The sequence below is a fragment of the Stegostoma tigrinum genome, chromosome 11 (genome assembly GCF_030684315.1).
Source record: "Stegostoma tigrinum isolate sSteTig4 chromosome 11, sSteTig4.hap1, whole genome shotgun sequence".
Lineage (NCBI taxonomy): Eukaryota > Metazoa > Chordata > Chondrichthyes > Orectolobiformes > Stegostomatidae > Stegostoma > Stegostoma tigrinum.
In genome coordinates, this window is record NC_081364.1 from 19,964,162 (window position 1) to 19,987,093 (window position 22,932).

The 22,932-nt window shown below is 39.4% G+C and overlaps 1 protein-coding gene across 1 annotated transcript in view; it reads right to left on the reverse strand.

Moving 5' to 3' along the window:
• The window catches only part of stab1 (stabilin 1), a 258,505-nt gene that overhangs the window by 21,436 nt on the left and 214,137 nt on the right, over positions 1 to 22,932 (reverse strand). The window contains exons 52-64 of the mRNA XM_048547400.2: positions 22,261 to 22,347; positions 20,806 to 20,952; positions 19,386 to 19,442; positions 13,916 to 14,147; positions 10,959 to 11,108; positions 10,425 to 10,529; positions 8,567 to 8,674; positions 6,405 to 6,598; positions 5,350 to 5,491; positions 1,817 to 1,950; positions 583 to 748; positions 343 to 449; positions 139 to 258 (exon numbers count right to left, since the gene is read on the reverse strand). Coding sequence (XP_048403357.1) covers positions 139 to 258; positions 343 to 449; positions 583 to 748; positions 1,817 to 1,950; positions 5,350 to 5,491; positions 6,405 to 6,598; positions 8,567 to 8,674; positions 10,425 to 10,529; positions 10,959 to 11,108; positions 13,916 to 14,147; positions 19,386 to 19,442; positions 20,806 to 20,952; positions 22,261 to 22,347 — 1,749 coding nt within the window. The remainder of the gene's footprint in view (positions 1 to 138; positions 259 to 342; positions 450 to 582; positions 749 to 1,816; positions 1,951 to 5,349; positions 5,492 to 6,404; positions 6,599 to 8,566; positions 8,675 to 10,424; positions 10,530 to 10,958; positions 11,109 to 13,915; positions 14,148 to 19,385; positions 19,443 to 20,805; positions 20,953 to 22,260; positions 22,348 to 22,932) is intronic.

A 22,932-nucleotide genomic window follows, 5' to 3' on the forward strand; every position in this document is an offset into this window, starting at 1 on the left:
CAAACACCCCCAACAAGCAGATGGGCTCTTTAACAAACATAATCAATGGTTGACAAATTTCCACATCACTTCGATCCTCAACTGGATATTCAATCTTTTTAAAAGCAGGAAAGGATCGTTTGGGAGATTTTTTTTTACCTCATTTACTCCAAAACCAGAATCTAAGGGCACGAACAAAGTTTCATTGGTTGTCTCATTTGATAGGAATTCCAGGAATTTCACTCCTTCTTCAGTGGCATTGGCGTAATCTAACAATTTCTAACAAGAGAGAGAAAATAATAATATACACTGATGATCACATTTGTAAAAATGGAATTAAAGTCATGCAGAGGTAATACTCACAGAATAAAAGACTGAAAAGTTGGAGTTACTGGAGAGCACATCCACAAGGTTCCCATTGCAGGAATAGCCATCACCCACAAAGCCTTCCTTACATACACACTGAGTATCTGTGAAGTGATTGTGCCAGAAATATACCAACTAATTAGTGTAACTTAAATATTTGGTAAATCAAATGCTGCTTTACATCCTTTATTTAGAACAGTAAATTTAGCTAAGGAATGCATTGAATTCCTTGCTTACCTTGCTCTCTAAAGCAGTAAGCATCCCAAAGCGCACTGAGATTTGATTGCACTCCATAATCCATTATACCAATCTTGTTAGAGCCACAGTTAGGATTTATGTGGGTTGTGGGATATCCTGCTTTCTTGTCAGCCATCCATCCAATAACACAAAGGTGGTAACCAAACTGTGCAAGATAAATCAAAGAAACAATCGTTAAGTGGTTCATGAAGGGAGGTCCTCCACCTGAAAGGTGAACACTTTCTCTCTCCACACGTGCAGCCTGACCTGCTGAGCATTTCCAGCATTTTCTGTTTTTGTTTGAGATTTCTAGAATTCCCAGTACGTTATTTTTGCAGTGTAATATTTCCAATTTTGTGGATAATACAAAGCTAAGGAGGAATGTGTTTTGTGAGGAACATATAAAATGCCTTCAGGAGGACTTCCTCAGACTTAAGTGAATGTTGGTCTTTATTACATGAAGATTTGAGTACAGGGATTACAGAATTTTGCTTCAATTGTATAGGTGCTTCGTTAGATTGTGCCTGACGTACTGTGTGTATTTTTGATCTCCTTAAGCCAGCAAAGATATTTTTGCTGCAGAGGAAGTGCTACGAAGCTTCGTTAGATTTGTTCCCAAGATGGTAAGACGGGGCATACTGGGCCTGTATGCTCTAGAGTTTTGAAGAATGAGGAGATCTCATTGAAGCTTACAAAATACTTAAGGTGATATACACAGTAGATGCAGCTAAGGTGTTTCCCTTAGTTGGGGAGTCTAAGAACAGAGATGGGTGCCATTTAGCTCTGTGATGAATAGAATTTTTTCACTCAGATGGTTGTGAAACTTTGATATTCTCTATCAGTGGCATCTCAGTCTTTGAGTATATTCAAAGTAGAGATTGATAAGATTTCTGATCACCAACGGTGTACAGGATTATTGGGGACAGGGCGAATAAAATACATTGAAGTGACCAATCAGCCATGATCGTATTGAAGGGTGGGCAGGCTGAATGGCCCACTCCCATTCCCACGTGCCTTTGTCTGCAGTGAACTAGCAATTACCTATTTTAATGAAACCACTCCTGGTACTTCCACAAATCTTGAAATACATCAATTTTTCACAATCCTTCAAAAGTTAAGTATGCTAAGTGATATTAAATGTAAAGTGTCTGCATAACAGCACAGGCATATGCAAAATTCACTTCTGTTAAACAACTTGAATTTTGCCAAATAAATTGTTTGTGTAGACATTTACCTGTTGGGCAGTAGCAAGCTGATCAAAACTTGCCAGGGTAGCCCCCTCAGCGTTGCAGGCAGCTACTGCACCCTCAAAGGTAAATCTATACTTCCCAGTGGGTGACTGCAAATGGAATACTCCAGCTGTTTTATCTGGGAAAAAGAACAACATTGCTACACAATACACACATCTGAATGGCTCACGGTCATTTCATAAAGTGCCTGTGATAAGACTTTTACAATTGAATTATTTACTCCCCGAAACCTCTAACAGAACAGGAACCTAGATATTGTACAATCAGTCAACCAAGGATATAAGAAACTGTTGGTTACAGTCTTGGGACCTGTGTGTATTAATGATTTGCAGGTAATATTCTTGTGTTTCTTTGCCCCCCACAAAATACAGCCTGGATTGTTCAAACCAGGTGAGGCATTGAGGCCAAGCCCAACACTGACCTGACCCAAGAGCCATGTATTTGCACTTTCCATGCAGATTAGTAAACTGGAAACTGGAAGCAGGAGGTCTTTGTTAGATTTGTTCCGTTCAAGGGGAAAGTGAGACCAATTGGGCCTCACGCAGTGCTGTCCCAGCACAGAATTGACATGCACCTGAGGCTTGTCATGACTGAACAGTTGTTATGCCTATTATATTAAAGGCATAATAATTCAAACATTACTTCAAATTCCAATATGATAGCTTGTGAACTTGAGTTCAGTTAATTAAGTAATCAAGAATCATAAAGCATATCCATAATGATGATTATGAAGCTACTGGATTGTTGTAAAAACACAACCGAAACACTAATATCATTTTAAGGAGGTGTTAGGGCTGCCATGTTTGACAGCAGAACAAAATGGCTGATGGCTGCCCATGGCGTAAGCAACAAAATATGGCTGACAGTAATTTTAGGGAGCTTGGGAAAACATTTCACTTCATGTAGTCTGCATAAGTTAGAACAATGATAGCCCTGTAGACCCAAGATAAAGAATTGAGATAGCACCGTAGGCCTCATAATCACCTGAAAATACAGCTGCAGTTGTTTACGCAGGAGGCATAGACAGGAACATATCACATCAGAATTCTACATTTAATTAGATAATCTGTTACAATAAGATTTTTCAAATAATCTTAGGTGTATGATTCTAAGCTAGTTATAGATTTACATGCACACATATATATCAACTCACTTATAATTCCTTCTCTTCGCATGTTATAAGTACAGTTACAAGATAGAGGGGCTGTGTTTGTTTGACATTCTGAGGTCAGGTGAGAAAGAAGCTGCTCATAATCCATTAGCTAAAGAATTTTAACATTAGATGTAACATTATACATGTCTCTGTAATTTTGAACAGGAACTGATATTACAAGTTTTAGAACAAGAGGTAGAAATTTAGCATCCTTTTATACATTTTACAAATGAGATTACTAAGAAAAATATGTTGCATAACAGAATTTGAGAAGTCATAAATTATTGGCAATTAATATGAGTCCCAAGAAGGAAGATTAGAGTCTGGGAAATATTGTGAGACCATGGAAGACCAGGGGTTCACCACAAGCCTGGCCATCTCTAGCCGTGCAGTTACATTAGCTTAATTGGAAGCGTATGGTAATTAATTAATAATGATTGGTCCGTAATTGCTAGAGGTGGGCTGAAAACAAACGTATAAGCATGTATGAGTGGTAATGGGAACTGCAGATGCTGGAGAATCCAAGATAACAAAGTGTGAAGCTGGATGAACACTGCAGGCCAAGCAGCATCTCAGGAGCACAAAAGCTGACGTTTCGGGCCGAGACACTTCATCAGAGAGGGGGATGGGGTGAGGGTTCAGAAATAAATAGGGAGAGAGGGGGAGGCGGACTGAAGATGGAGAGAAAAGAAGATAGTGGAGAGGAGAGTATAGGTGGGGAGGTTGGGAGGGGATAGGCCAGTCCAGGGAAGACGGACAGGTCAAGGAGGCGGGATAAGGTTAGTAGGTATGAAATAGAGGTGCGGCTTGAGGTGGGAGGAAGGGATGGGTGAGAGGAAGAACAAGTTAGGGAGGCGGAGACAGGCTGGACTGGTTTTGGGATGCAGTGGGGGGAGGGGACAAACTGGGCTGGTTGTGTGATGCAGTGGGGGGAGGGGACAAACTGGGCTGGTTTTGGGATGCAGTGGGGGAAGGGGAGATTTTGAAGCTTGTGAAGTCCATTTTGATACCATTGGGATGCAGGGTTCCCAAGCGGAATATGAGTTGCTGTTCCTGCAACCTTCGGGTGGCATCATTGTGGCACTGCAGGAGGCCCATGATGGGCATGTCATCTGAGGAATGAGAGGGGGAGTTAAAATGGTTCACGACTGGGAGGTGCAGTTGCTTATTGTGAACCGAGCGGAGGTGTTCTGCAAAGCGGTCCCCAAGCCTCCGCTTGGTTTCCCCAATGTAGAGGAAGCCACACCGGGTACAATGGATACAGTATACCACATTGGCAGATGTGCAGGTGAACCTCTGCTTAATATGGAAAGTCATCTTGGGGCCTGGGATGGGGGTGAGGGAGGAGGTGTGGGGGCAAGTGTAGCACTTCCTGCGGTTGCAGGGGAAGGTGCCGGGTGTGGTGGGGTTGGAGGGGAGTGTGGACCGAACAAGAGAGTCACGGAGAGAGTGGTCTCTCCAGAAGGCAGACAAGGGTGGGGATGGAAAAATGTCTTGGGTGGTGGGGTCGGATTGTAGATGGCGGAAGCATCGGAGGATGATGCGTTGTATGAACACGTATGTCTTTCTTTTGTTCATTGAAGAACTTGCTTGATTCTCAGATGGTATCTTCCCACCGCTGTAATTTCAATATACTCTTCGATGCTGGGAGTGGACCCCCAAGTATTGAGTGAGTTATTTGGTCATTCTGCCCCTAAAGGGGGAATTCTATATGTGACAGTAGACCCACTTAACAGGCTCTTAAAATGTCTACTGAGTTGCAGGGCAAGTTATAGCCACTATCTTAAGCCCATTGGAAAAACATGGCTGCATGTATATGATCCACAAGATCAACTCAAAGCGGACACAAAGGTTACTTTATTAGCATTTCCTAATCCTGCAAGACCTATCAGTGAAAAATAAATCAGTGGGCACATGGGAACACTACCACCTTCCATGTTCCCATACAGGTTTCATAATACACTGACTTTAAAAATAATTTTCTCGTGCTTCTGGATCAAAATTTGGAGCTCCCTGACTAACTTTGGGAGTTGCTATACACCACATGATTGCAGCAGGAGCTAAAAAGACAATTAGGGGTAGGCAATAAATACTGAAAGACCAGTGTTATCCATATCCCATGCATTAATAAGTTTAAGAATGCATTTTTGCGAGTCCAAGTGAACTGGATTATTGGTCTCCAAACCTGTGCATAGGATTTCTCCTATTTTGAAAAGCAGTTATTAAAATACAGGTTTCCTGGATTGATGCAGATAAAAGCATCATTGGTCATCATACAGGAACCAAATTATGTTCTATGTAACCACTGTCATCATAACAAATTATAAATTAAGTGAAATGATGCAACATAAAATAAAGTCTCACCTTGGAAATGGAGATCATTGCAAAAGGCACGAGAATGACATAGATTCCTTTCAAGGCAACGATCTACTGGTGGTTTGGCATTGACTAAACATTGGATACCATCACCTCTGAATCCTTCTTTGCATTCACATCTCCGTTTGTTCTACAACAGAGTTTTTCAAAGAAATTTTGAATCGCCTCATTTCATAAACTACTCATTAAACATATCTGAACTCGAGGTTTAAACAGGAATACAAATTAGGAGCCTTACAGTTACATTAGTCACAAAATTATTTCAAAATGTGCTCCATATCTTTTAAGAACATAATTGCAGAACATCTAAATAAAGAAAATCTCTTTTGAGCATATCAAATACTAAAACTAAAACTGTAAATACCATTTTATAAATATTTGGAAATTACACCTCTTCTGAAGTAGGAAAGAGAGGAATTTCACCCAAGCACATATGTTACTGGTTAATTTCAAAACATCCCTGTGCAATTTTGAAAAATGGTTTAATTATGACATATTGCTTTTAGACTTCCTATTTAACTAAATTAAAAAGTTTTGTTTTCAAAAATGATTTGATAGATGGTATTTTATTCTGATTTTCAAAGCATAACTGGCACAGTATAATTTCCCTTTAAATAATAGGTTGGGGAGGTAGTATTGGAAGATTCTTTATAACAGCCCTCAAAGATTATCAGAGGTATGTTGATAATAACTGTGCCATAATATATTGAGATGCATGTCAATCCAGGGTCTCAAACTTATCCTCTGACTCCAAACGTATGACAATCATTAACCACCAGCTGGCGGACTGTAAGCAATTTGTACACTAAACTATAATCCTTTTCCAAAAGAACTGTGACTGCTGTTACAGGTCAGGAATCCAATATAAAAACAACAAGCCTCCAACCCTTCTGAACTGGTTACTTATTCTTCTGCTGATCCTGACAGTTATAATAACTGATCTATATAACAGCGGTAAATTATAAATTACCCTTAATGATTCTGATAATACATTTTAGTTCACAAAAATAATTTTAACCAGTCCTAATGTCTTTTGCACTTACTGGTCCAATATTGATGCATATTGCATGCTCACTGCATCCACCATTCCTGCCATCGAAACATCGGTCAATGGGGCTGCAGATATAGCCATCACCCTCATGCTCCGGTTGGCAAGTACAGGTTATGTTAATCCCACTTTGACTACAGGCAGCATATTGATGGCAGCCTCCATTATTGGTCTTGCAGCGGTCAACCACTATATATAAAATTACTATATTAATGAATGTGCCTTGATTCTTTTCTTTCCATACAAGATCAACAAGGTAGATTTAGTGGCTAAATAAAATCTTATTACAGCATGACTTCTACTATAGCATGACTTCTACTATACTTTTTTTTCTCTAATAATTCTTGATCAGAGTTTTAAAATATTAGCCAGGTCAAACCTGGGCCATAATCTGTTCTATCCTTTCAGGGAACAATGACCTAACCAATGTGCCTATTGAAGAATATGCCTTATCCCTCCTAAGGGAACAAAACAAAGCTTCTGTATAACAAGATTCCAACTGGTATGTTAATAACAGCCCCTATTGAATTTGAGATGCCTTTTTACAGACAAATTTGAGTCAGATTCCCTGTGCCACACTCATGGAATTGTGTCAGGGCAGAACATCCCACCTGTCGTATGCAGAATTAATTTTGTCTCATTTTTCCACCATGTGTCGTGACCCATGATTAAAGAATTAAGATAAAGCTGCTGAATTTTGTATCAGAAACCTACAGCACAGAAGCATCATGCTTTTGCTGGATCTTTGAAAGTCCCGTCATACTTAGACAAAAAGCAAGAGAGTGGGGCTATGGCCCTCTCAGTCCCACCTCGTCAAGCAGCTGCCCAACTTCTTATTAAAATTACTAATGATGTCCGCTTCCACCATCACATTAAGTAGAACATTCCAGATTCCATCAACTCTTCAAGTGAAAATGATCCTGCTTATCTTTCCTTTAGATCTTTTGTCTCTATGAATTATTGACTTACTCAAGGGAACAATTTTTCTGTATCTATTCTTATCAAAGCGCCTTGTCATTTTGGAAATTTCTATTTAATCAGCTCACAATTTTTTCTGTTCAGAGAAGAGTTGTAGCCTTTCTAATTTCTCCTCATAACTGATGCCCTAAATTCTTGATAGATATTTTCTAAACAACCTGTTCAGAGTTTATTACACACCTCTGGAGCAGGTGGAATTTGAAACCATGGCCTCCTGGCTCAGAGGTAGAGCCACCATCATTGCCCCACAACCAACTTTTCTAAATCCTGGGTTTATTCTGCATTTGGCACTTTCTGAACTGAATTTAAAAAGGTAGTAAAATGAGATTATGGTAAAGTGCTCCAGTGAAAGAATCAGTACAAATGCAGACACCATAGGCTATGATTATATCATTGAACTATTATAACAAGAAAAGTCATTGGTGCAAAACTGTCCCTAAATGGGTGAATTATAAAAGTCTCTGCACAAGAATGCCACGTACAACATATAAAGGTAAAATAACATTGATTTTTTTTAAAGGGAAAATAGAACATGTGAAATAGGGAAATTAATAAAACTCTACATTAGTTTCTGATTTGTAAAAGATTTAGCATCAGTATGATGACAAGTACATTTCTTTCCTATTGTGTACTCCTATGGTGTTAAAATTCGAACATCTCATACTGCAGTCCTAAAATGACACTGTTGTATTAATTTATACAGCTTGCATATTCCAACTGAGTCTAAAATTAATCTCTTTGCAATGTTAACAAATGCATTCACCTGTTTCAAAATAAATACTTAAACCCCATCAATGACATTCTGAGAACACCTACTGGACCATAATTTAGGATCTAAGGACTTGAGCTGAATATAAGCTAGTCTGAACATCTAGACAACCAAATGGAAAGTACAATTATATTTAGAACAAAAACAAAGTGGCTGGAAAAGCTCAGCAGGTCTGGCAGCATCTGTGAAAATAAAAAATCAGAGTTAATGTTTCAGGTCCAGCGACTCAGAACAGTTCTGCGGAAGGGTCACCCCCAGACCCGTAACATTAACTCTGATTTGACAGATGCCGTCAGACCTGCCAAGCTTTTCCAGCAATTTGTTTTTGTTTCTGACTTACAGCGTCTGAAGGTCTTTCGGTTTTTACAATTATATTTGTTAAGCTTGGCAAAACATGTATATGTCCTTGCCTGTACATTTCCTTCCGTCACCTTCATAGTATGGATTACACTCACAGATGTTGTCACTTCTGCAAACAGCATTGCGATCACACTTTGGGAAACATGCAGATTTTACAGCTACATTAAACAAAAATACAAAAAATTCATTGCTTCAACATTGTAGTATATATGACATTACATCCAATAAAGATAATTAATCAAACGTGATAAAGACACTAGTTTCAATCTCTTGTTTAATCCATGGTTCAAACCAGGAAGTTTGGAAAGTTAAATTTTATGCAAGGTTCAAATCAATACTTTTTAATTTTTTGATTAAAGTCATTTGCCTTTATTTGATTTTATGCAATTCAAGTCATCCCAGAACAAAGGCAACTTTGTTTTTCTTCCTGATTTACAGCATCCACAGTTCTTTCGGTTTTATTTGGCACTTACAAATTACTGAGTGTCATAATTGTTCAAAATTTGTTTAGTGTGAACATCTAAAATATAGGCACATTACTACCAGAAAGGCACCTAATGAATTTTAGCAAATAACATTTTTTTAAACTGCACTATCTGTGCCAAGAATCTATTAACACAAATTCATGAGTTTAAATGTGTAAGAGACATTTCTCGATGAAGACAACACCCTGATTTACAGGAAAAATGTCTAACATCAGGCCGAGAAAAAAAAACTTGATGATGTAGCTTAAAAATGTCACCCTTGAAACATTAATTTCTCCCTGCCAGCTGCTGCTTTACATTCTCTCATTTTCTAATTTTATTTCAAAGATCCAAAATTTTGACCCATATCTGTCCAGGATTTGCAGGTTTTTTAGTGTGATTTATCGGTGATCATCATCATTAATCCCCTGAATCTGACAACAATTTTAAGATTTAGCATGCATCCAGGAATAGGTGAAATTCTGAAGTTGCACTCTGTTATTCACTGCTGAACCACAGGCTACGCTATATACTACACCAAACTACCCCCCACCCTTTTCCGATCAATGCCCTGACTGTCCCCAGAGCCAGCTTTAATTGGAATCAACTGGCAACTACTTTCTCTTTCTCTACATTCCTTTCGCAATTGAACCCCAATTAATAAAAGCCTTACTCAATGAGTTAAAACTAGATTTTTAAGACAGATTTGAGTATATCTACTGTTGAACCACCCTGAAATAATGTGCGGAATATTATCAAGTGTCTTTGTCATGATTAATTTGTGAGATATTTTAACTAGATGTTTAAAATAATGAGAATTGTTTTTTCAAAATAGTTCCGATTCTACCTTTTAGTTCACATATATATCCAAATGTCTATTTTGCATAAAATGTTTCAAAAGTGATTTGATTATTAGTGCTTTCAACTTCTGAATTAGCTGACTGTGAGAATTCTGTAATATGATTAGTAGTATAGACTGGTTGATGATATTACTGCAACTCCACACAATTTTCTTGCTTAGAAGCATTCATTCTTCTGCCCATGAAAGAAAACAGTGATATTGATGTCAGTGTGATGTTGCACTCAAGTTAACTTTGCTGCTATCATTAGAACAGTGAAAGCTATACTCATTTAAATGTACAAAATATTACAAAGTAAATAAGATTTCCATTGGAGCAAATTAAGTAAAACTTAGCAATTTGTAATTCTTTAGTCACCATGATTTGCTTTATCAATTAATTTAATTTCAACATTTGGAATTTTTCAATTAATGGAACTATCAAAGCCTTTCTGTCTTCAGTTTTGATAAGTCACAAAACCATAACGAATAAAAATAAATCTGCACTAATGTAAGTTACAGATAATGTAAGTAACAATAACAACATATAATATTGGGTTTATTAACTAAAATTGATTTCAAAATTACATGTGTAAAATTACTTGCCAAATCTTGTTTCACAGTATTTTCCAGTCCATCCCTCTTTACAGAAACAGGTTCCAGCACCAGAAATTCCTTCATCACAGATTGCATTTTCTGTGCAATTACATTCTGTGAGATTTCAAAACAAAAATAACATGTGGACGTTGCTGTTGTTCAAGGGGTCAGTCCAGGTGAAACTCAGTTTGTAGATTGTAACAGCAATAGACAAGTGATATAGGTATAAGCAAATCCATAGCAGGGCTCTAATATGATTTTCCCTTTATCAGATGGCAACTTTTGCAATAGAAATGCCGCTGAGATGTACAATTTATATGAATATAGCACTTTGGTGTAGTATTTGTAAGCTGCTTTAGTTCTGTATATTTGATTAGGTAGATTTCTTAAATTTCAGTAAGATAAAAAAAATTAAGTAATTCATTAGTAAACTTGGTTAAGCATTTGGGTTGTGGAACACCACATCAGTTATAAAATTCATAGCAAAACTACCAACTTTTTTGCAGTAAGTCAGAAGAACATAGAGTTGGTTGCAATACATACTTTCGCAGTTTGGTCCATATCTACCAGCTTCACACAATTCACAGGCTGTTCCACTGAAGCCCACTGAGCACTGGCACATTCCATTTCCGAGTCTTCTGTCATTACAAATTCCATGAGAACTACAAGGTGACTGTATTCCTCCAGGACACACTGAAATAACAAAGTCTCAGGGTAAATCTTCTATATTAATAAAGAGTTTTAGGTCTGGGCCTTGAGTGAAAGGAGGATGCTCCATTTTGAAACAGAGAAGGCCACACAGCCCTGAGCCTTTGCAAATTTTGGCAAGGTGTGAATTTCATTGAGTTTCATGAACAGTTTTAAAAGGCAGTGATTTGTAATTAGAAAAGCAAGCAAATCTGATACCCACAGTGAGCACTGTAAACGGCTGTTTGAATGAGCAGTGATCAAGCTTGAATTCCAGACTAAGAGGAACGAAAAGGTTCCATATTCAGGTGCAGCTGGGTGGCAGCAAGAAACTGATCTATGGACAAGTGGCCAATTATCAATGATGGAGATGCTCGGCTTGCCCAACTGTGTGATTGGTTCTTGGATGACTGAGCAGCTTGAAGCTGGAAACAAGTTACAGAGATCCAGCGAGAGTGAAGTGTGCAGATCTTTCCTCGCTTAGAAGGTACCTATTCCCTACATTAAATATTTATGTTTAAACCTGGAAAAAAAAGTTACCTTTCCTGCAGCAGCAGCTGTGAGTTGTGACTTCTGAATTGATAAGCTGGAGACGTTTTCCAACTGAATCAGTTGCTTTGTACTTTTTACAAACTAGAGAAAGATTCCAGACATCTGGCCAAAGGCTGTGACCAGCCAAAGGAGGATCATCTCGGCATCAGATCCAGGGGCAGTGAACTGACTTCCCAGTTTTCCTGCCTCCACTACTAATCCATTTTTCCTTATTTGCTTGTGTATGTAAGGGAAATCTAAAAGTGGATTTGAATTTTAGTTTGTTAAATGCCTGCTTATATTTGTTTTGCTGCAGTTATTGTCTAATTACTTGTTGTAAATAATAATCTTTGGTCAGAACAAAAATCTGGTCTGTGCTTTCCACCAAGCATGGTGTGAAAGTAAGGTGAATTCATGCAGAGTATCTCAAAAGATGTTTCACACTGCTATTGGCAGTGGAGGGGGTGATGTTCGTGGATGTTGTGCCTGTGTTGTTGGATCTGCATTCACCCAGTTAAGTGGGAGTATTCCATCAAACTCCTCACTTGAGCCTTGTAGATGATGGATAGGCTTGGGGATGTCAGGATGTGCGTTACTTGCTGCAGCATTCTGGTCTCTGACCTGCTCTAATAGCCATTATATTTATATTGATTGTCCAGATGAGTTTCTGGTCAATGTCAACCCTTAAGATATTGATAGTGGGAGATTCAGTGATTGTAACACCATTGGATGTCATAGAATTCATAGAATCACAGACCATGGAAACCCTACAGTTGGGGGAAACAGGCCATTCAGCCCAACAAGTCCACATTGACCATCCTAAAAGCATACCACTCAGTGCTAGGAACTGAGCCACTGTACCACCTCAAGGGGTGATGGTTAGTTTGTCTCTCTCAATGGAAATGATCATTGCCTGGCTCTGTGTGGCACAAATATTACTTGCCACTTGTCACCCCAAGCCGGGTCTTGCTACATTTGGACATGAACTGCTTCAATATCTGAGTAGTCAGGAAGGATGTACAGCATTGTGCACTGAACAACTACTTGTATTTCATGATTGCTCAGTCTTTCCTTGACTTCAGGGAGGTGCCAGAAGACTGGAGAATTGCCAACATTATGGCCTTGTTCAAAAGAGTTTCAAGGATAACCCAGCGATTATAGACCAGTTAGTTTAACTTCAGTGATGAGGCTGTTTTTGGAAACAATTAATCCAATAGAATCAGCATGGGAGAAAAAGTGGGTCAATTAGGAAGCGTCAGCATATATTTTTTAAAGGCAAGATCATATTTAACCAATAAAGTTTCCTGAAGAAATAATGGAAAGGGTAGGTGAGGGTAACATTTTTGACATGGTATAGGCACATTTCCAGAAGGCATTTAATACAGTGTCTCACAACATACATGAGGAAAATTATAGGTCATGGTGTAAAAGGGACAGTTGCAACATGGAATCAAAATTGGCTGAGTGACGGAAACAGATTGGATATGGATGGATAGTTCCCAGGATGGAGTAAGTTTTTTTTAGTGGAGTACCCCAAGGGCTGGTATTGGGGCCGTTGCTTTTTCTGATATATATTAATAATCTGGACCCTGGTTTGCAGGGGACAATTTTTAAGTTTGCAGGTGACACAAAATGTGGAAGTAATGTAAATGTGAAACTCTGCAAGGATATCTATAAGTTGTTGGTGTGGACAGATAGGTCGCTGACAAGGTTCGACACAGAGGTAGAGGTGATGCACTTTGGTAGGAAGAACACTGAGCTTAGAGCTTGACAGATCTAACCACTAACTTCTCTCCCCTGCTCTTTAAACCAATAGTACTGCAAGTGTCTTGTTTTGAAGTATTTATTCCATTCTGTTTTGGAAATTACTACCGAATCTCCTTTCACCAGCCAATTGTGTTATGTATCATAAAAAACTCACTTCATGAGAAATGTCTTTTCTGATACTTTTGCCACTGTGCTTCAACCTGTTCCCTCCTGCTGCTGGAAGTATTTTCTTACTATTTACGGTATCACAACCCCTCATAATTGTGAATTTTATTCAACTTCCCCTTAACTTGCTCTACTCAAGGGAGTATCTTTGTCTCTCCACACCTATTCAAAAGCTTCAAATATTCGATTATTCACCTGTTCCTGGCTTGTAGTGTGATTTATTTAAAGTTAAAGTGAAAATGTACCTAACCTCAACAAAAAAAAAAGTGAGCAATAGAGGCAAAAGCAGAGTGCATACATCTCAAACCAGACAGTGATTGAATTGTGATACATGCCATATCTCATATTACCTTGACAGTAAGGGCCATAATGATTTTTGCAACACTGCAGAATCCAAAGAGGATTAACACATTGTCTGCTGCAGCCACGTATTGCATGGAGGTGACCTTGATGAATCCATTTTCTTCTAAACAGTTTATAGGGATGTACAACGGTGTTCAGCCGATCACTGAACTGCCCCCAAAGGTGTCTGCCTGGTCTGTTCGCTTGGTTGTACCAACAGCTTTGGTAATCAGAACCATCCTTTAAATTGAAGAGCAGAAATAAAGACGCATAGAACATGAATATTGCTGGAAAAAATTGCATATTTTCTTCAGCTTTCTATCCTTCACTTTCCAGGACAATTTGAATAAAATGTCAAAGGGAAAGCAATATTTACACTATTGAGAGGGACTGCTGACTGTTTGGCAAGTAGAATCTGATTGGTAGAGAGGTTGTCAAGGATAATGCACCAGCTCATTGACAACTGATGTAAATCACATCTAATGTTGGACACAACATTGAGTTTTGCAAGCGCTGGCCAATTGGGTACGCTCAGTACCTTGCCTGTTGAGAACAGTCAAAAGAGCTAAGCTGTTGGTTACAGTCTACAGTCTTTGTGACATATAGGCTACATTCTGAGCATCATACAGGCACTCAAATTTATATAACACATTATTCACTTGCATCATAAGCAGAACATCTCTTTGGCTTGATGGTGACATCATTTAGTGGTGAACAGCACTGATATTGCAATTTGTTGCTCAAACCTTTAAAGTACCTGACCCAGGATATTATGAGGTAGCACTTTTTGGGACCAAATGCGATAGCTGTAGGCCTGTTCATGAGTTTGCCTGATAAACAGCCGGAAGTGATCAACACAGTATAATCCTTCAGGATTACTTAGATGATTGTAAAAAAAAACTTTGTATCTGTATTTACTGAAGAGAATGAAACTTTGTCAGTAGAAGATTTCAAAATTAACAAGGAAGGAGTCTTGGAACAGATACAAGAGCATGGAAGTGATGTTGAAATTTTATATGACATGTGCTAGACCTCAGCTGATTATAGGGAAAACTTGTGAATGCATTGGAGAGAATACAGAAGCAATTTACAAGATTAAAAAAGTTTGGACTGCTCACTTAGGAGAGAAGGTGGCTGAGAGGACATTTGACAGAAGCTTTCAAAATTATGAGCATACACAGCAGATAGGCAGAAGCTGTTCCTGCTCATTAAAGAACAATGAGTGGGCATGGATTTAAAGCGATGTGCAAAGGAACCAGGGTAGTTAGGGTCTGGAATGCACTGTCTAGAAATGTGGGGGAGGGAGGTTCCACAGAGGGATTCAAGACAGCATTAAATGATTATCTTCATAGCAGTAGTGTGTAAGGGTGTGTGTATATCAACAAGAGGTCGGCACTAGGTAATAGAACATCAAACAGTACGTTACAGGAACTTCAGCCCACCATGTCTCTGCTGACCATGATGCTATTTTAAACTAATCACTTCTGTCTGCACATGGTCTGTATTCCTCTATTCTCTGCCTATACAAGTGACTAAATGCCACTTAAACTTTGCTAATGTATCTGCTTCTACCACCGCCCCGGCAGCCCTTTCCAAGCAATTACTACCCTGTGTGTGAAAGTATTTCCTCGCACATCTCCTTTAAACTTTTTCCCTCTCACCTTAAACCTATGCCCCTTGTATTTGATATCTCCACCCTGGGAAGGAGACTCCAACTAGTCACCCTATACATAATTTTCTCTCATAATTTCATATACTTTATCAGGTCACCACTCCAACAATCTAGTGAAAACATCACAAGTTTGTCCAACCTCTCCTTTGACCTAATACACTCCAGTCCAGGAAACATCCTAGTAAACCCCCTTTTGCACTCCCTCCAAAGTCTCCACATGCTTCCTATACTGCAGTGACCAGAACTGTGCACCACACTACAAATGTGGCCTAAGTCTTACAGAGCTGCAACATGACTTGTTGACTTTTATACTCAATGCCCCAACCAGTGAATGCTAACATACTGTATTCCTTCTTTACTATCTTCTCCACTTGTAATAATGCTCGTTTTGAAGAGCTTGTGCATTAAAGATGGGCCAAATGGCCTCCTTCTATGCCGTGATAATAAAATGTGAGGCTGGATGAACACAGCAGGCCAAGCAGCATCCCAGGAGCACAAAAGCTGACGTTTCGGGCCTAGACCCTTCATCAGAGAGGGGGATGGGGAGAGGGAACTGGAATAAATAGGGAGAGAGGGGGAGGCGGACCGAAGATGGAGAGTAAAGAAGATAGGTGGAGAGAGTATAGGTGGGGAGGTAGGGAGGGGATAGGTCAGTCCAGGGAAGACGGACAGGTCAAGGAGGTGGGATGAGGTTAGTAGGTAGATGGGGGTGCGAGCAAGGGATGGGTGAGAGGAAGAACCGGTTAGGGAGGCAGAGACAGGTTGGACTGGTTTTGGGATGCAGTGGGTGGGGGGGAAGAGCTGGGCTGGTTGTGGGGTCAACCTCACTGCGAAGCCTCTTCCAGGGATGCCTAACCTGAAAACCTCACAGCGAAGCCTCTTCCAGGGATGCCTAACCTGAAGAAGTTACCCTCCTCCCTCCGGACCAACCTCAGGGAATCTCTCTCCCATTGCACCCCCCACTGCACCACACAACCAGCCCAGCTCTTCCCCCCCACCCACTGCATCCCAAAACCAGTCCAACCTGTCTCTGCCTCCCTAACCGGTTCTTCCTCTCACCCATCCCTTGCTTCCACCCCAAGCCGCACCCCCATCTACCTACTAACCTCATCCCACCTCCTTGACCTGTCCGTCTTCCCTGGACTGACCTATCCCCTCCCTACCTCCCCACCTATACTCTCTCCACCTATCTTCTTTACTCTCCATCTTCGGTTCGCCTCCCCCTCTCTCCCTATTTATTCCAGTTCCCTCTCCCCATCCCCCTCTCTGATGAAGGGTCTAGGCCCGAAACGTCAGCTTTTGTGCTCCTGAGATGCTGCTTGGCCTGCTGTGTTCATCCAGTCTCACATTTTATTATCTTGGAATTCTCCAGCATCTGCAGTTCCCATTATCTCCTTCTATGCCGTATTAGTTTGTGATTCTGTGATAACCATACATATTTCTCTTACGTAATATGTTTGGTATGATTCCACAGCTGATCTAAGAATTTCCTTCTGTGCCTTAATAGCACACACACGTTCAAATTCGCCTTTCAAATGCGGCAGTAAAATGAGCTTCCTTCCATGATGTTCTAGTTGAGAATTGGCCAGGGATTCTCTACCACTGTCTATAGCAAACCTACCTTCACTGATCAGTATAAAAGGTGGGATGCGTACACACTGTAAAGAATGGCCTTTAGACGACAACCACAGAAATAGGGGCCATGCGATTTATGCACTGTGCAGCAGACAGATGGAAAGAACATGTATAAACGCTGCACAGGTTTCAACTTTTCAAAATTGGTGGCAGCCATTTTCTGGACCATTCTTTACCAATAGCTTAATCAGCGTCAATCTGCTAGGTTTAAATATTTAAACAAAGCTCAACCATTAACTGCTTCTCGTCGTTAACTTGTGCATTCATTTTAGCAATGCATTTGTCATTCAGAGTTCACTTGTTGTCCAACCAGCACTCTCCCTTCATTCAGTATGAATGCTTTCCCTTTGGTTTTACTTCCAAATACTCGAAGAGTGCAAGACAAAAAGCATCAACAAACTTATGTATTTTCTATAGTGCTAACACTAGCTGCAGTGGTCACAGAATTTTAAGGCCATTGTGTTTTATTCGCAATTGGTTGTGGGAGATGAGGGCCTATGGATATATTAATCATTATCTCACATTATCAGTTGTGACTTCCCTAGCATTGTGCCATGTAGGAATTGAACTTTGTGCCTTAATTTGTAACGTCATGGACTTGGGACATATTTAGAAACCTTTCTGGTAGTGTTTACCTGACAATCATCTCTAGAGGCCACACACACATTTGGAGAATATGTTTGAGATACATGAGTGCAGTGCAACCAAATTAAAAGTGTTTGTGGCTTCCAATGTTGCATACTTACGGGCTAGCTGTCCCATGAGCCTGCAGCCTTTTAGAGTTATTCTGCCCTGTTAGGCCTAAGGTAAAAGTTACTTCAATAAATGCATGTAACCTTTTGACTTGTTTTTGATGTTTCTCTTAAAGACTTTTGCATCTTCTGTCTCTTTGACCATATCAGATATCAGACAAGTCAAAATCATTAAATTAATCATTGACATCTGGCATCTTACTGTACAATTACTGAGATAACATAACCAAGGCCTGTGTGCTCAGGTTTTGGTATTCTGACTTTCTAACTTTGCTTGCTTTTGACTATTTAGCTTATGATCAGGTGTAGTTGAGGCCAAACAAAAGAATGAGGGGATGAGGGGATGTTTCTTTGACAGTAACTAATTTGTCCTTATCAACTTATTTTATGGAAGGCAAAAACATCAATCAGTCCTGTTGTCAGTCAACCTCGTTCCCTATGCAGATTAATGACTTCTTTTTCACATTCCCTTAAGTTCTGCTGATGACAAACTCCTACGTTAGCCAGAGTAGTCTGTACTTCATTTAATGTCCACTTCTTCACTGTCCACACAGCTAACACAACTTCCTTATTGTTCTCTGCATCTGCAAAGCGTAACTATTTCTTAGGTTATCCAAAGTACAAACAATTACATATGCTTATATACACATTACAGGGATTAGGCAAAAGCAGTATTCTAACAGATATATTCTATGCCTTGCCTAATAAAATATAAGAGCTGGGAGCTTATGCTGGAACTGTATAAATCATTATTTAGTCTGCAGTTCAAGTACTGTGTAGCTCTGGTCACCTCATTACAGAAAGGGTATAATTCTACAAGAGAGTGCACAGAGGAGATTTATGAGGATGTTGGATAAATTTGGTGATGAGGAAACATTGGACAGCAGAGGATTGTTCTCCTCAGAGCAGAAGAGGCTGAGGAGAGATTTGATTAAGATGTACAGAAGTGGAGGGGCTGGGATGAAGTGGAAAGGAAGTGGATATTTATCTTAGCAGAAAGGTGAGTAGAGGCTTCGGTGGGGAGAAAGATTAGAGGCCAGCTGAGGGGCTTGCTTGGATCAAAAGAGTTTCAGGGGTCTGGAAATCACTACCTGAAAGGACATTAAAGGCAGAAACCCTCAAATCATTTAAAAGATGTCTGGATATATGTTATCACAGTGCTGTAACCTGCAGAACTAAAGACTAAATGCTAGAAAAAACTGGAATTAGACTGGGTGAATAGTTCTTAGGCTAGTACCAACATGATGGTCCAAGTGGCCTTCTCTGTACCACAAACATTCTATGATTCTAATGAAGCTACTGTAAAATATATTGGAGGATGCTCAGGTATTTACCTGTGGTTCTTTTTGTGAACATTATGCAAAATTGCATTTATTCAAAATAAATTAGGGCAAAGTTTCCAAGTAAACCAAATCTTACCTGTGGTTTTGTTCCAAGAGGACAGGCAGGAGGATTCAAACAACTACCACAGGGACCCTAAACAAAAACAGTTGACATTAACCCAGAAGTATATATCATTCAGAAGCAGATTCTCCGGTTCCTGTGTTTGACTGTATTGCGTGGCTTCTATTCAGCACACATCGAAAACTTAGATGTGGAGGATTATGTAGCTGTAAGGAAGATGTCTGAATTCCTGACTACTTTGGATGGAAAATCTGGCATGTTCCCTTACATCCCAATGAACAGTTCTTACTTACATTTTCTCTTTCCAGTCCACCATACCCAGACAGAAACAAAGGAAAGTATATCTTTGAAACGGCATAGACAATCAATCTCAATCGATCTTGCAATAAAGTGTATCAAAAACATTTTACTTAAAGTCACAAATAGCTTGAACTATGAAGACCAATAGATGACAATCACAACACAATTAGAAAGATGGTGTAATTAAACATATGGAAGAAATTGCTAATAATGTTAGCATATTGATTCCACTGGGCTTCCAAGGAGACAGTGACATGTTGTAGCAAGGGGGAAAAGACTTTAAAAAAAAGCAGTGGTTAACACTGTTGCCTCACGGCACCAAGAACCCAGGTTCGATTCCACCCTCAGGCAACTGTCTGTGTGGAGTTTGCACATGGAGTTCTCCCCATGCCTGCGTGGGTGTCCTCCGGGTGCTCCAGTTTCGTTCCACAGTCCAAAGACGTGCATTGGTGGATTGGCCAGGCTAAATTGCCCATAGTGCTCAGGGATATATAGATTAGGTGGATTATAGTGGAACGGGTCTGGGTGGGATGCTGCGGATCAGGGTGGACTTATTGGGCTGAAGGGCCTGTTTCCACACTGTGGAGATTCTATGATCAATGAAAAAGCGCCCACTATAAAAACATCCAAAAGGAAAATAGGGCTGTAAATACCTCTAAGGTGAGAAATTAGAAAATAATTAGCCCATAACAAATACATATTTATTCAATTGGTCCATATAATTAGGACAGTGGAATTAGAGGGATATTTCTTTATGATTAAGCAAGGCTTAATGATGCTTCAGGATGGATTCCTGGCTGTATGCTGCCAGCAGATGGCGCATTCAAAGGATGTGTGATTCAGGTTATTATTGCTAAATAATAATAATCCTATCCTTTCTTCTGAAATGCAACTCTGGGCCAGGAGTGTGAAAAATTTATGCTAGTATGAAAACAATCACAGATGTGTATGGCAACTTGAATTAAGACCCCAGACAGAGGTTAACTATATTTTTCAATAAAAAAGAAATCTTGTTAGATATTATAAAGATGAATCATGAACCACCCATCCAGAATTAACCTAGTCTTCCGTCAAAGTATCTAGTAACATAAACAGAAGCAGCAGACAATGAAGTTAATTTGGTAAAAAGACTTACACGGGCATGGTGCATCGTAAGTGCGTCACATCGAGCTCCTAAATGTGGAGGTTCCAAGATATTGTTGATGCCATATGCAATCCCACCGTCAAATTCCAGGTGTCTCTGAACAATCTGAGCACTTCCATCATTCACAATCAGATCTCCCTGATCAAAGATAATATTGCATGAATCAAATTTTGTGATTAGGGCAGTGATGGTAATTAAGGGACTTAGTTATCATTATGCATGGTAGTGGATTATAGCATTAACTGAAGTAGGTCTTTATTTTTATGTAAAATCAACATTGAAAATATTCCGAAACGACACAGCATGACGTTTTGATTTGGTGTGGTAGTTTAAGATATGATCATGAATGAGCAGCTTCTTTAGCACCGTCTTGGGTTTATTTCCACTGAAACAGAATCCTGCTACAATTTCACTACCACTTGGGTTTAATTATCCCACGGAATCAAATCTTTGTTTTAACTTGGTTAAAAAAAGTCATCTTGCAAATTTGTCTATGAACTTAAATGTTGAATTCAATTTTTCATCCTAAACAATATCCCCACTGAACTTTGCCTTTGCATGTTTGTGCAGTAACCTCAAAAGGTATTGTGCAAGCCTTGTTTTATTTTCAACTTTGCACATTTTCTGCGACTAGTAAAAGTTCAAAAGGAATCACACACTGAAAACAAAATACTGGTTGCATTCAACAAGAAGTTAAAGGAAAATATTGACTCCAAGGTTGCCTCTTTTCTTCATGCCAATTTTCTGCCCTGAAAATATTAGGGTTTAATTCCATATGTGCTCACTGTATCGGTTATTGCCCACTTTTCATGCCTGAGCTGAGGCAGTATTAACAAGTCTTTTAATGACTACTGGATAATGGATAATCCTGATTCTGTCCTCATCCAACATTGATACACATGCTTATTCCTGGAGACAGTGGTGAATCAAGCAATACCTTTGTCTAACTTTTCTTTTCAAAACCCAAGAAATGTGTCCAAACGGAATGCCTGTCACTATCCCTGCATGATGAATGAAGTGACGGACTATAGGAATAGTGCTGTTCCTCGTGCGTGTAGCACAATTTTACAACATGAAATCTTACCAACTTCTGATTATATCTTGCAGAGCTCTAGTCCATCGAATGCATTTGAAACGTGATTAAATAGTCATCAATACACTGAAGGAGGAAACTCCAGAGCTAATCACTAAACATTAAGAACTTAGTCCAAATTGTACCCTTATATCATTCATATTAAAAATCCAACCTGAGGGTAGAGCTTTCCTGATAATTATTCTCTGTGGAGTCTTAGGAATCCCCTTGAATATGTTAGCCTTGTGGAGGATGATGTTTGACTTGACCCTTCAGTTGATGATTGTTCAGTGTTAAAGTTTGGTACGAGCAACACTTCGGGATAAAGTTTTAACATTCATAACTTTAGCTTTAACGTGCTGTATAACACTTACAATTATAGTTCTGCTGCAGCGGACTGAAATAACTGATCCGCGCATTGTCCTCCTGCTGCTAATGAGTGGAAGGTCTGCTGCTAAAGTCTGTAAACATAAAACATTGCACAAGTATTTGAAATAAATTGTATTCAGAAGATATAGAAAATGAACCAATTAATGCAGTGCTCTTATTTTGACACTTGAGGGGAAAATCTGTTCAGCAAAAGCTGCTTTTGGCATATGATTTATGAGAAGCAATGATTATTTCGGTAAATAGTCAGAGGTCCTAAAAATACATAGATCATTATATCAATGTAAGGCACCAATGATCTTCATCAACACTCATTTATTTCTGCAAGACTTGAGAATTATTATCAGAACGGGGGAGGTAAAAGCTAACAATGCCAGTAATAGAGGGACGGCACAGTTCAGGGCAAATTGACTAATCCAACAGTTCCCGCAAAGAGTGTAGTCAGAAGTAAGGCTCGAACTGAGTGTCCAAAATAGCTATTTGATGAGAATTGTAATTAGCAAAAAAGATGGAGGAATGGTGTTAGTTTAGTTGATATTTAAATGATTTAAAAAACAAACTTTACATTGAATTGTAACTTAAAATTATGCTTGATAGCTTGAATGGCATTACAGGCAGGCACAGAGATGTGTAATTCCTGCAGAATTAGGAAACTTGAT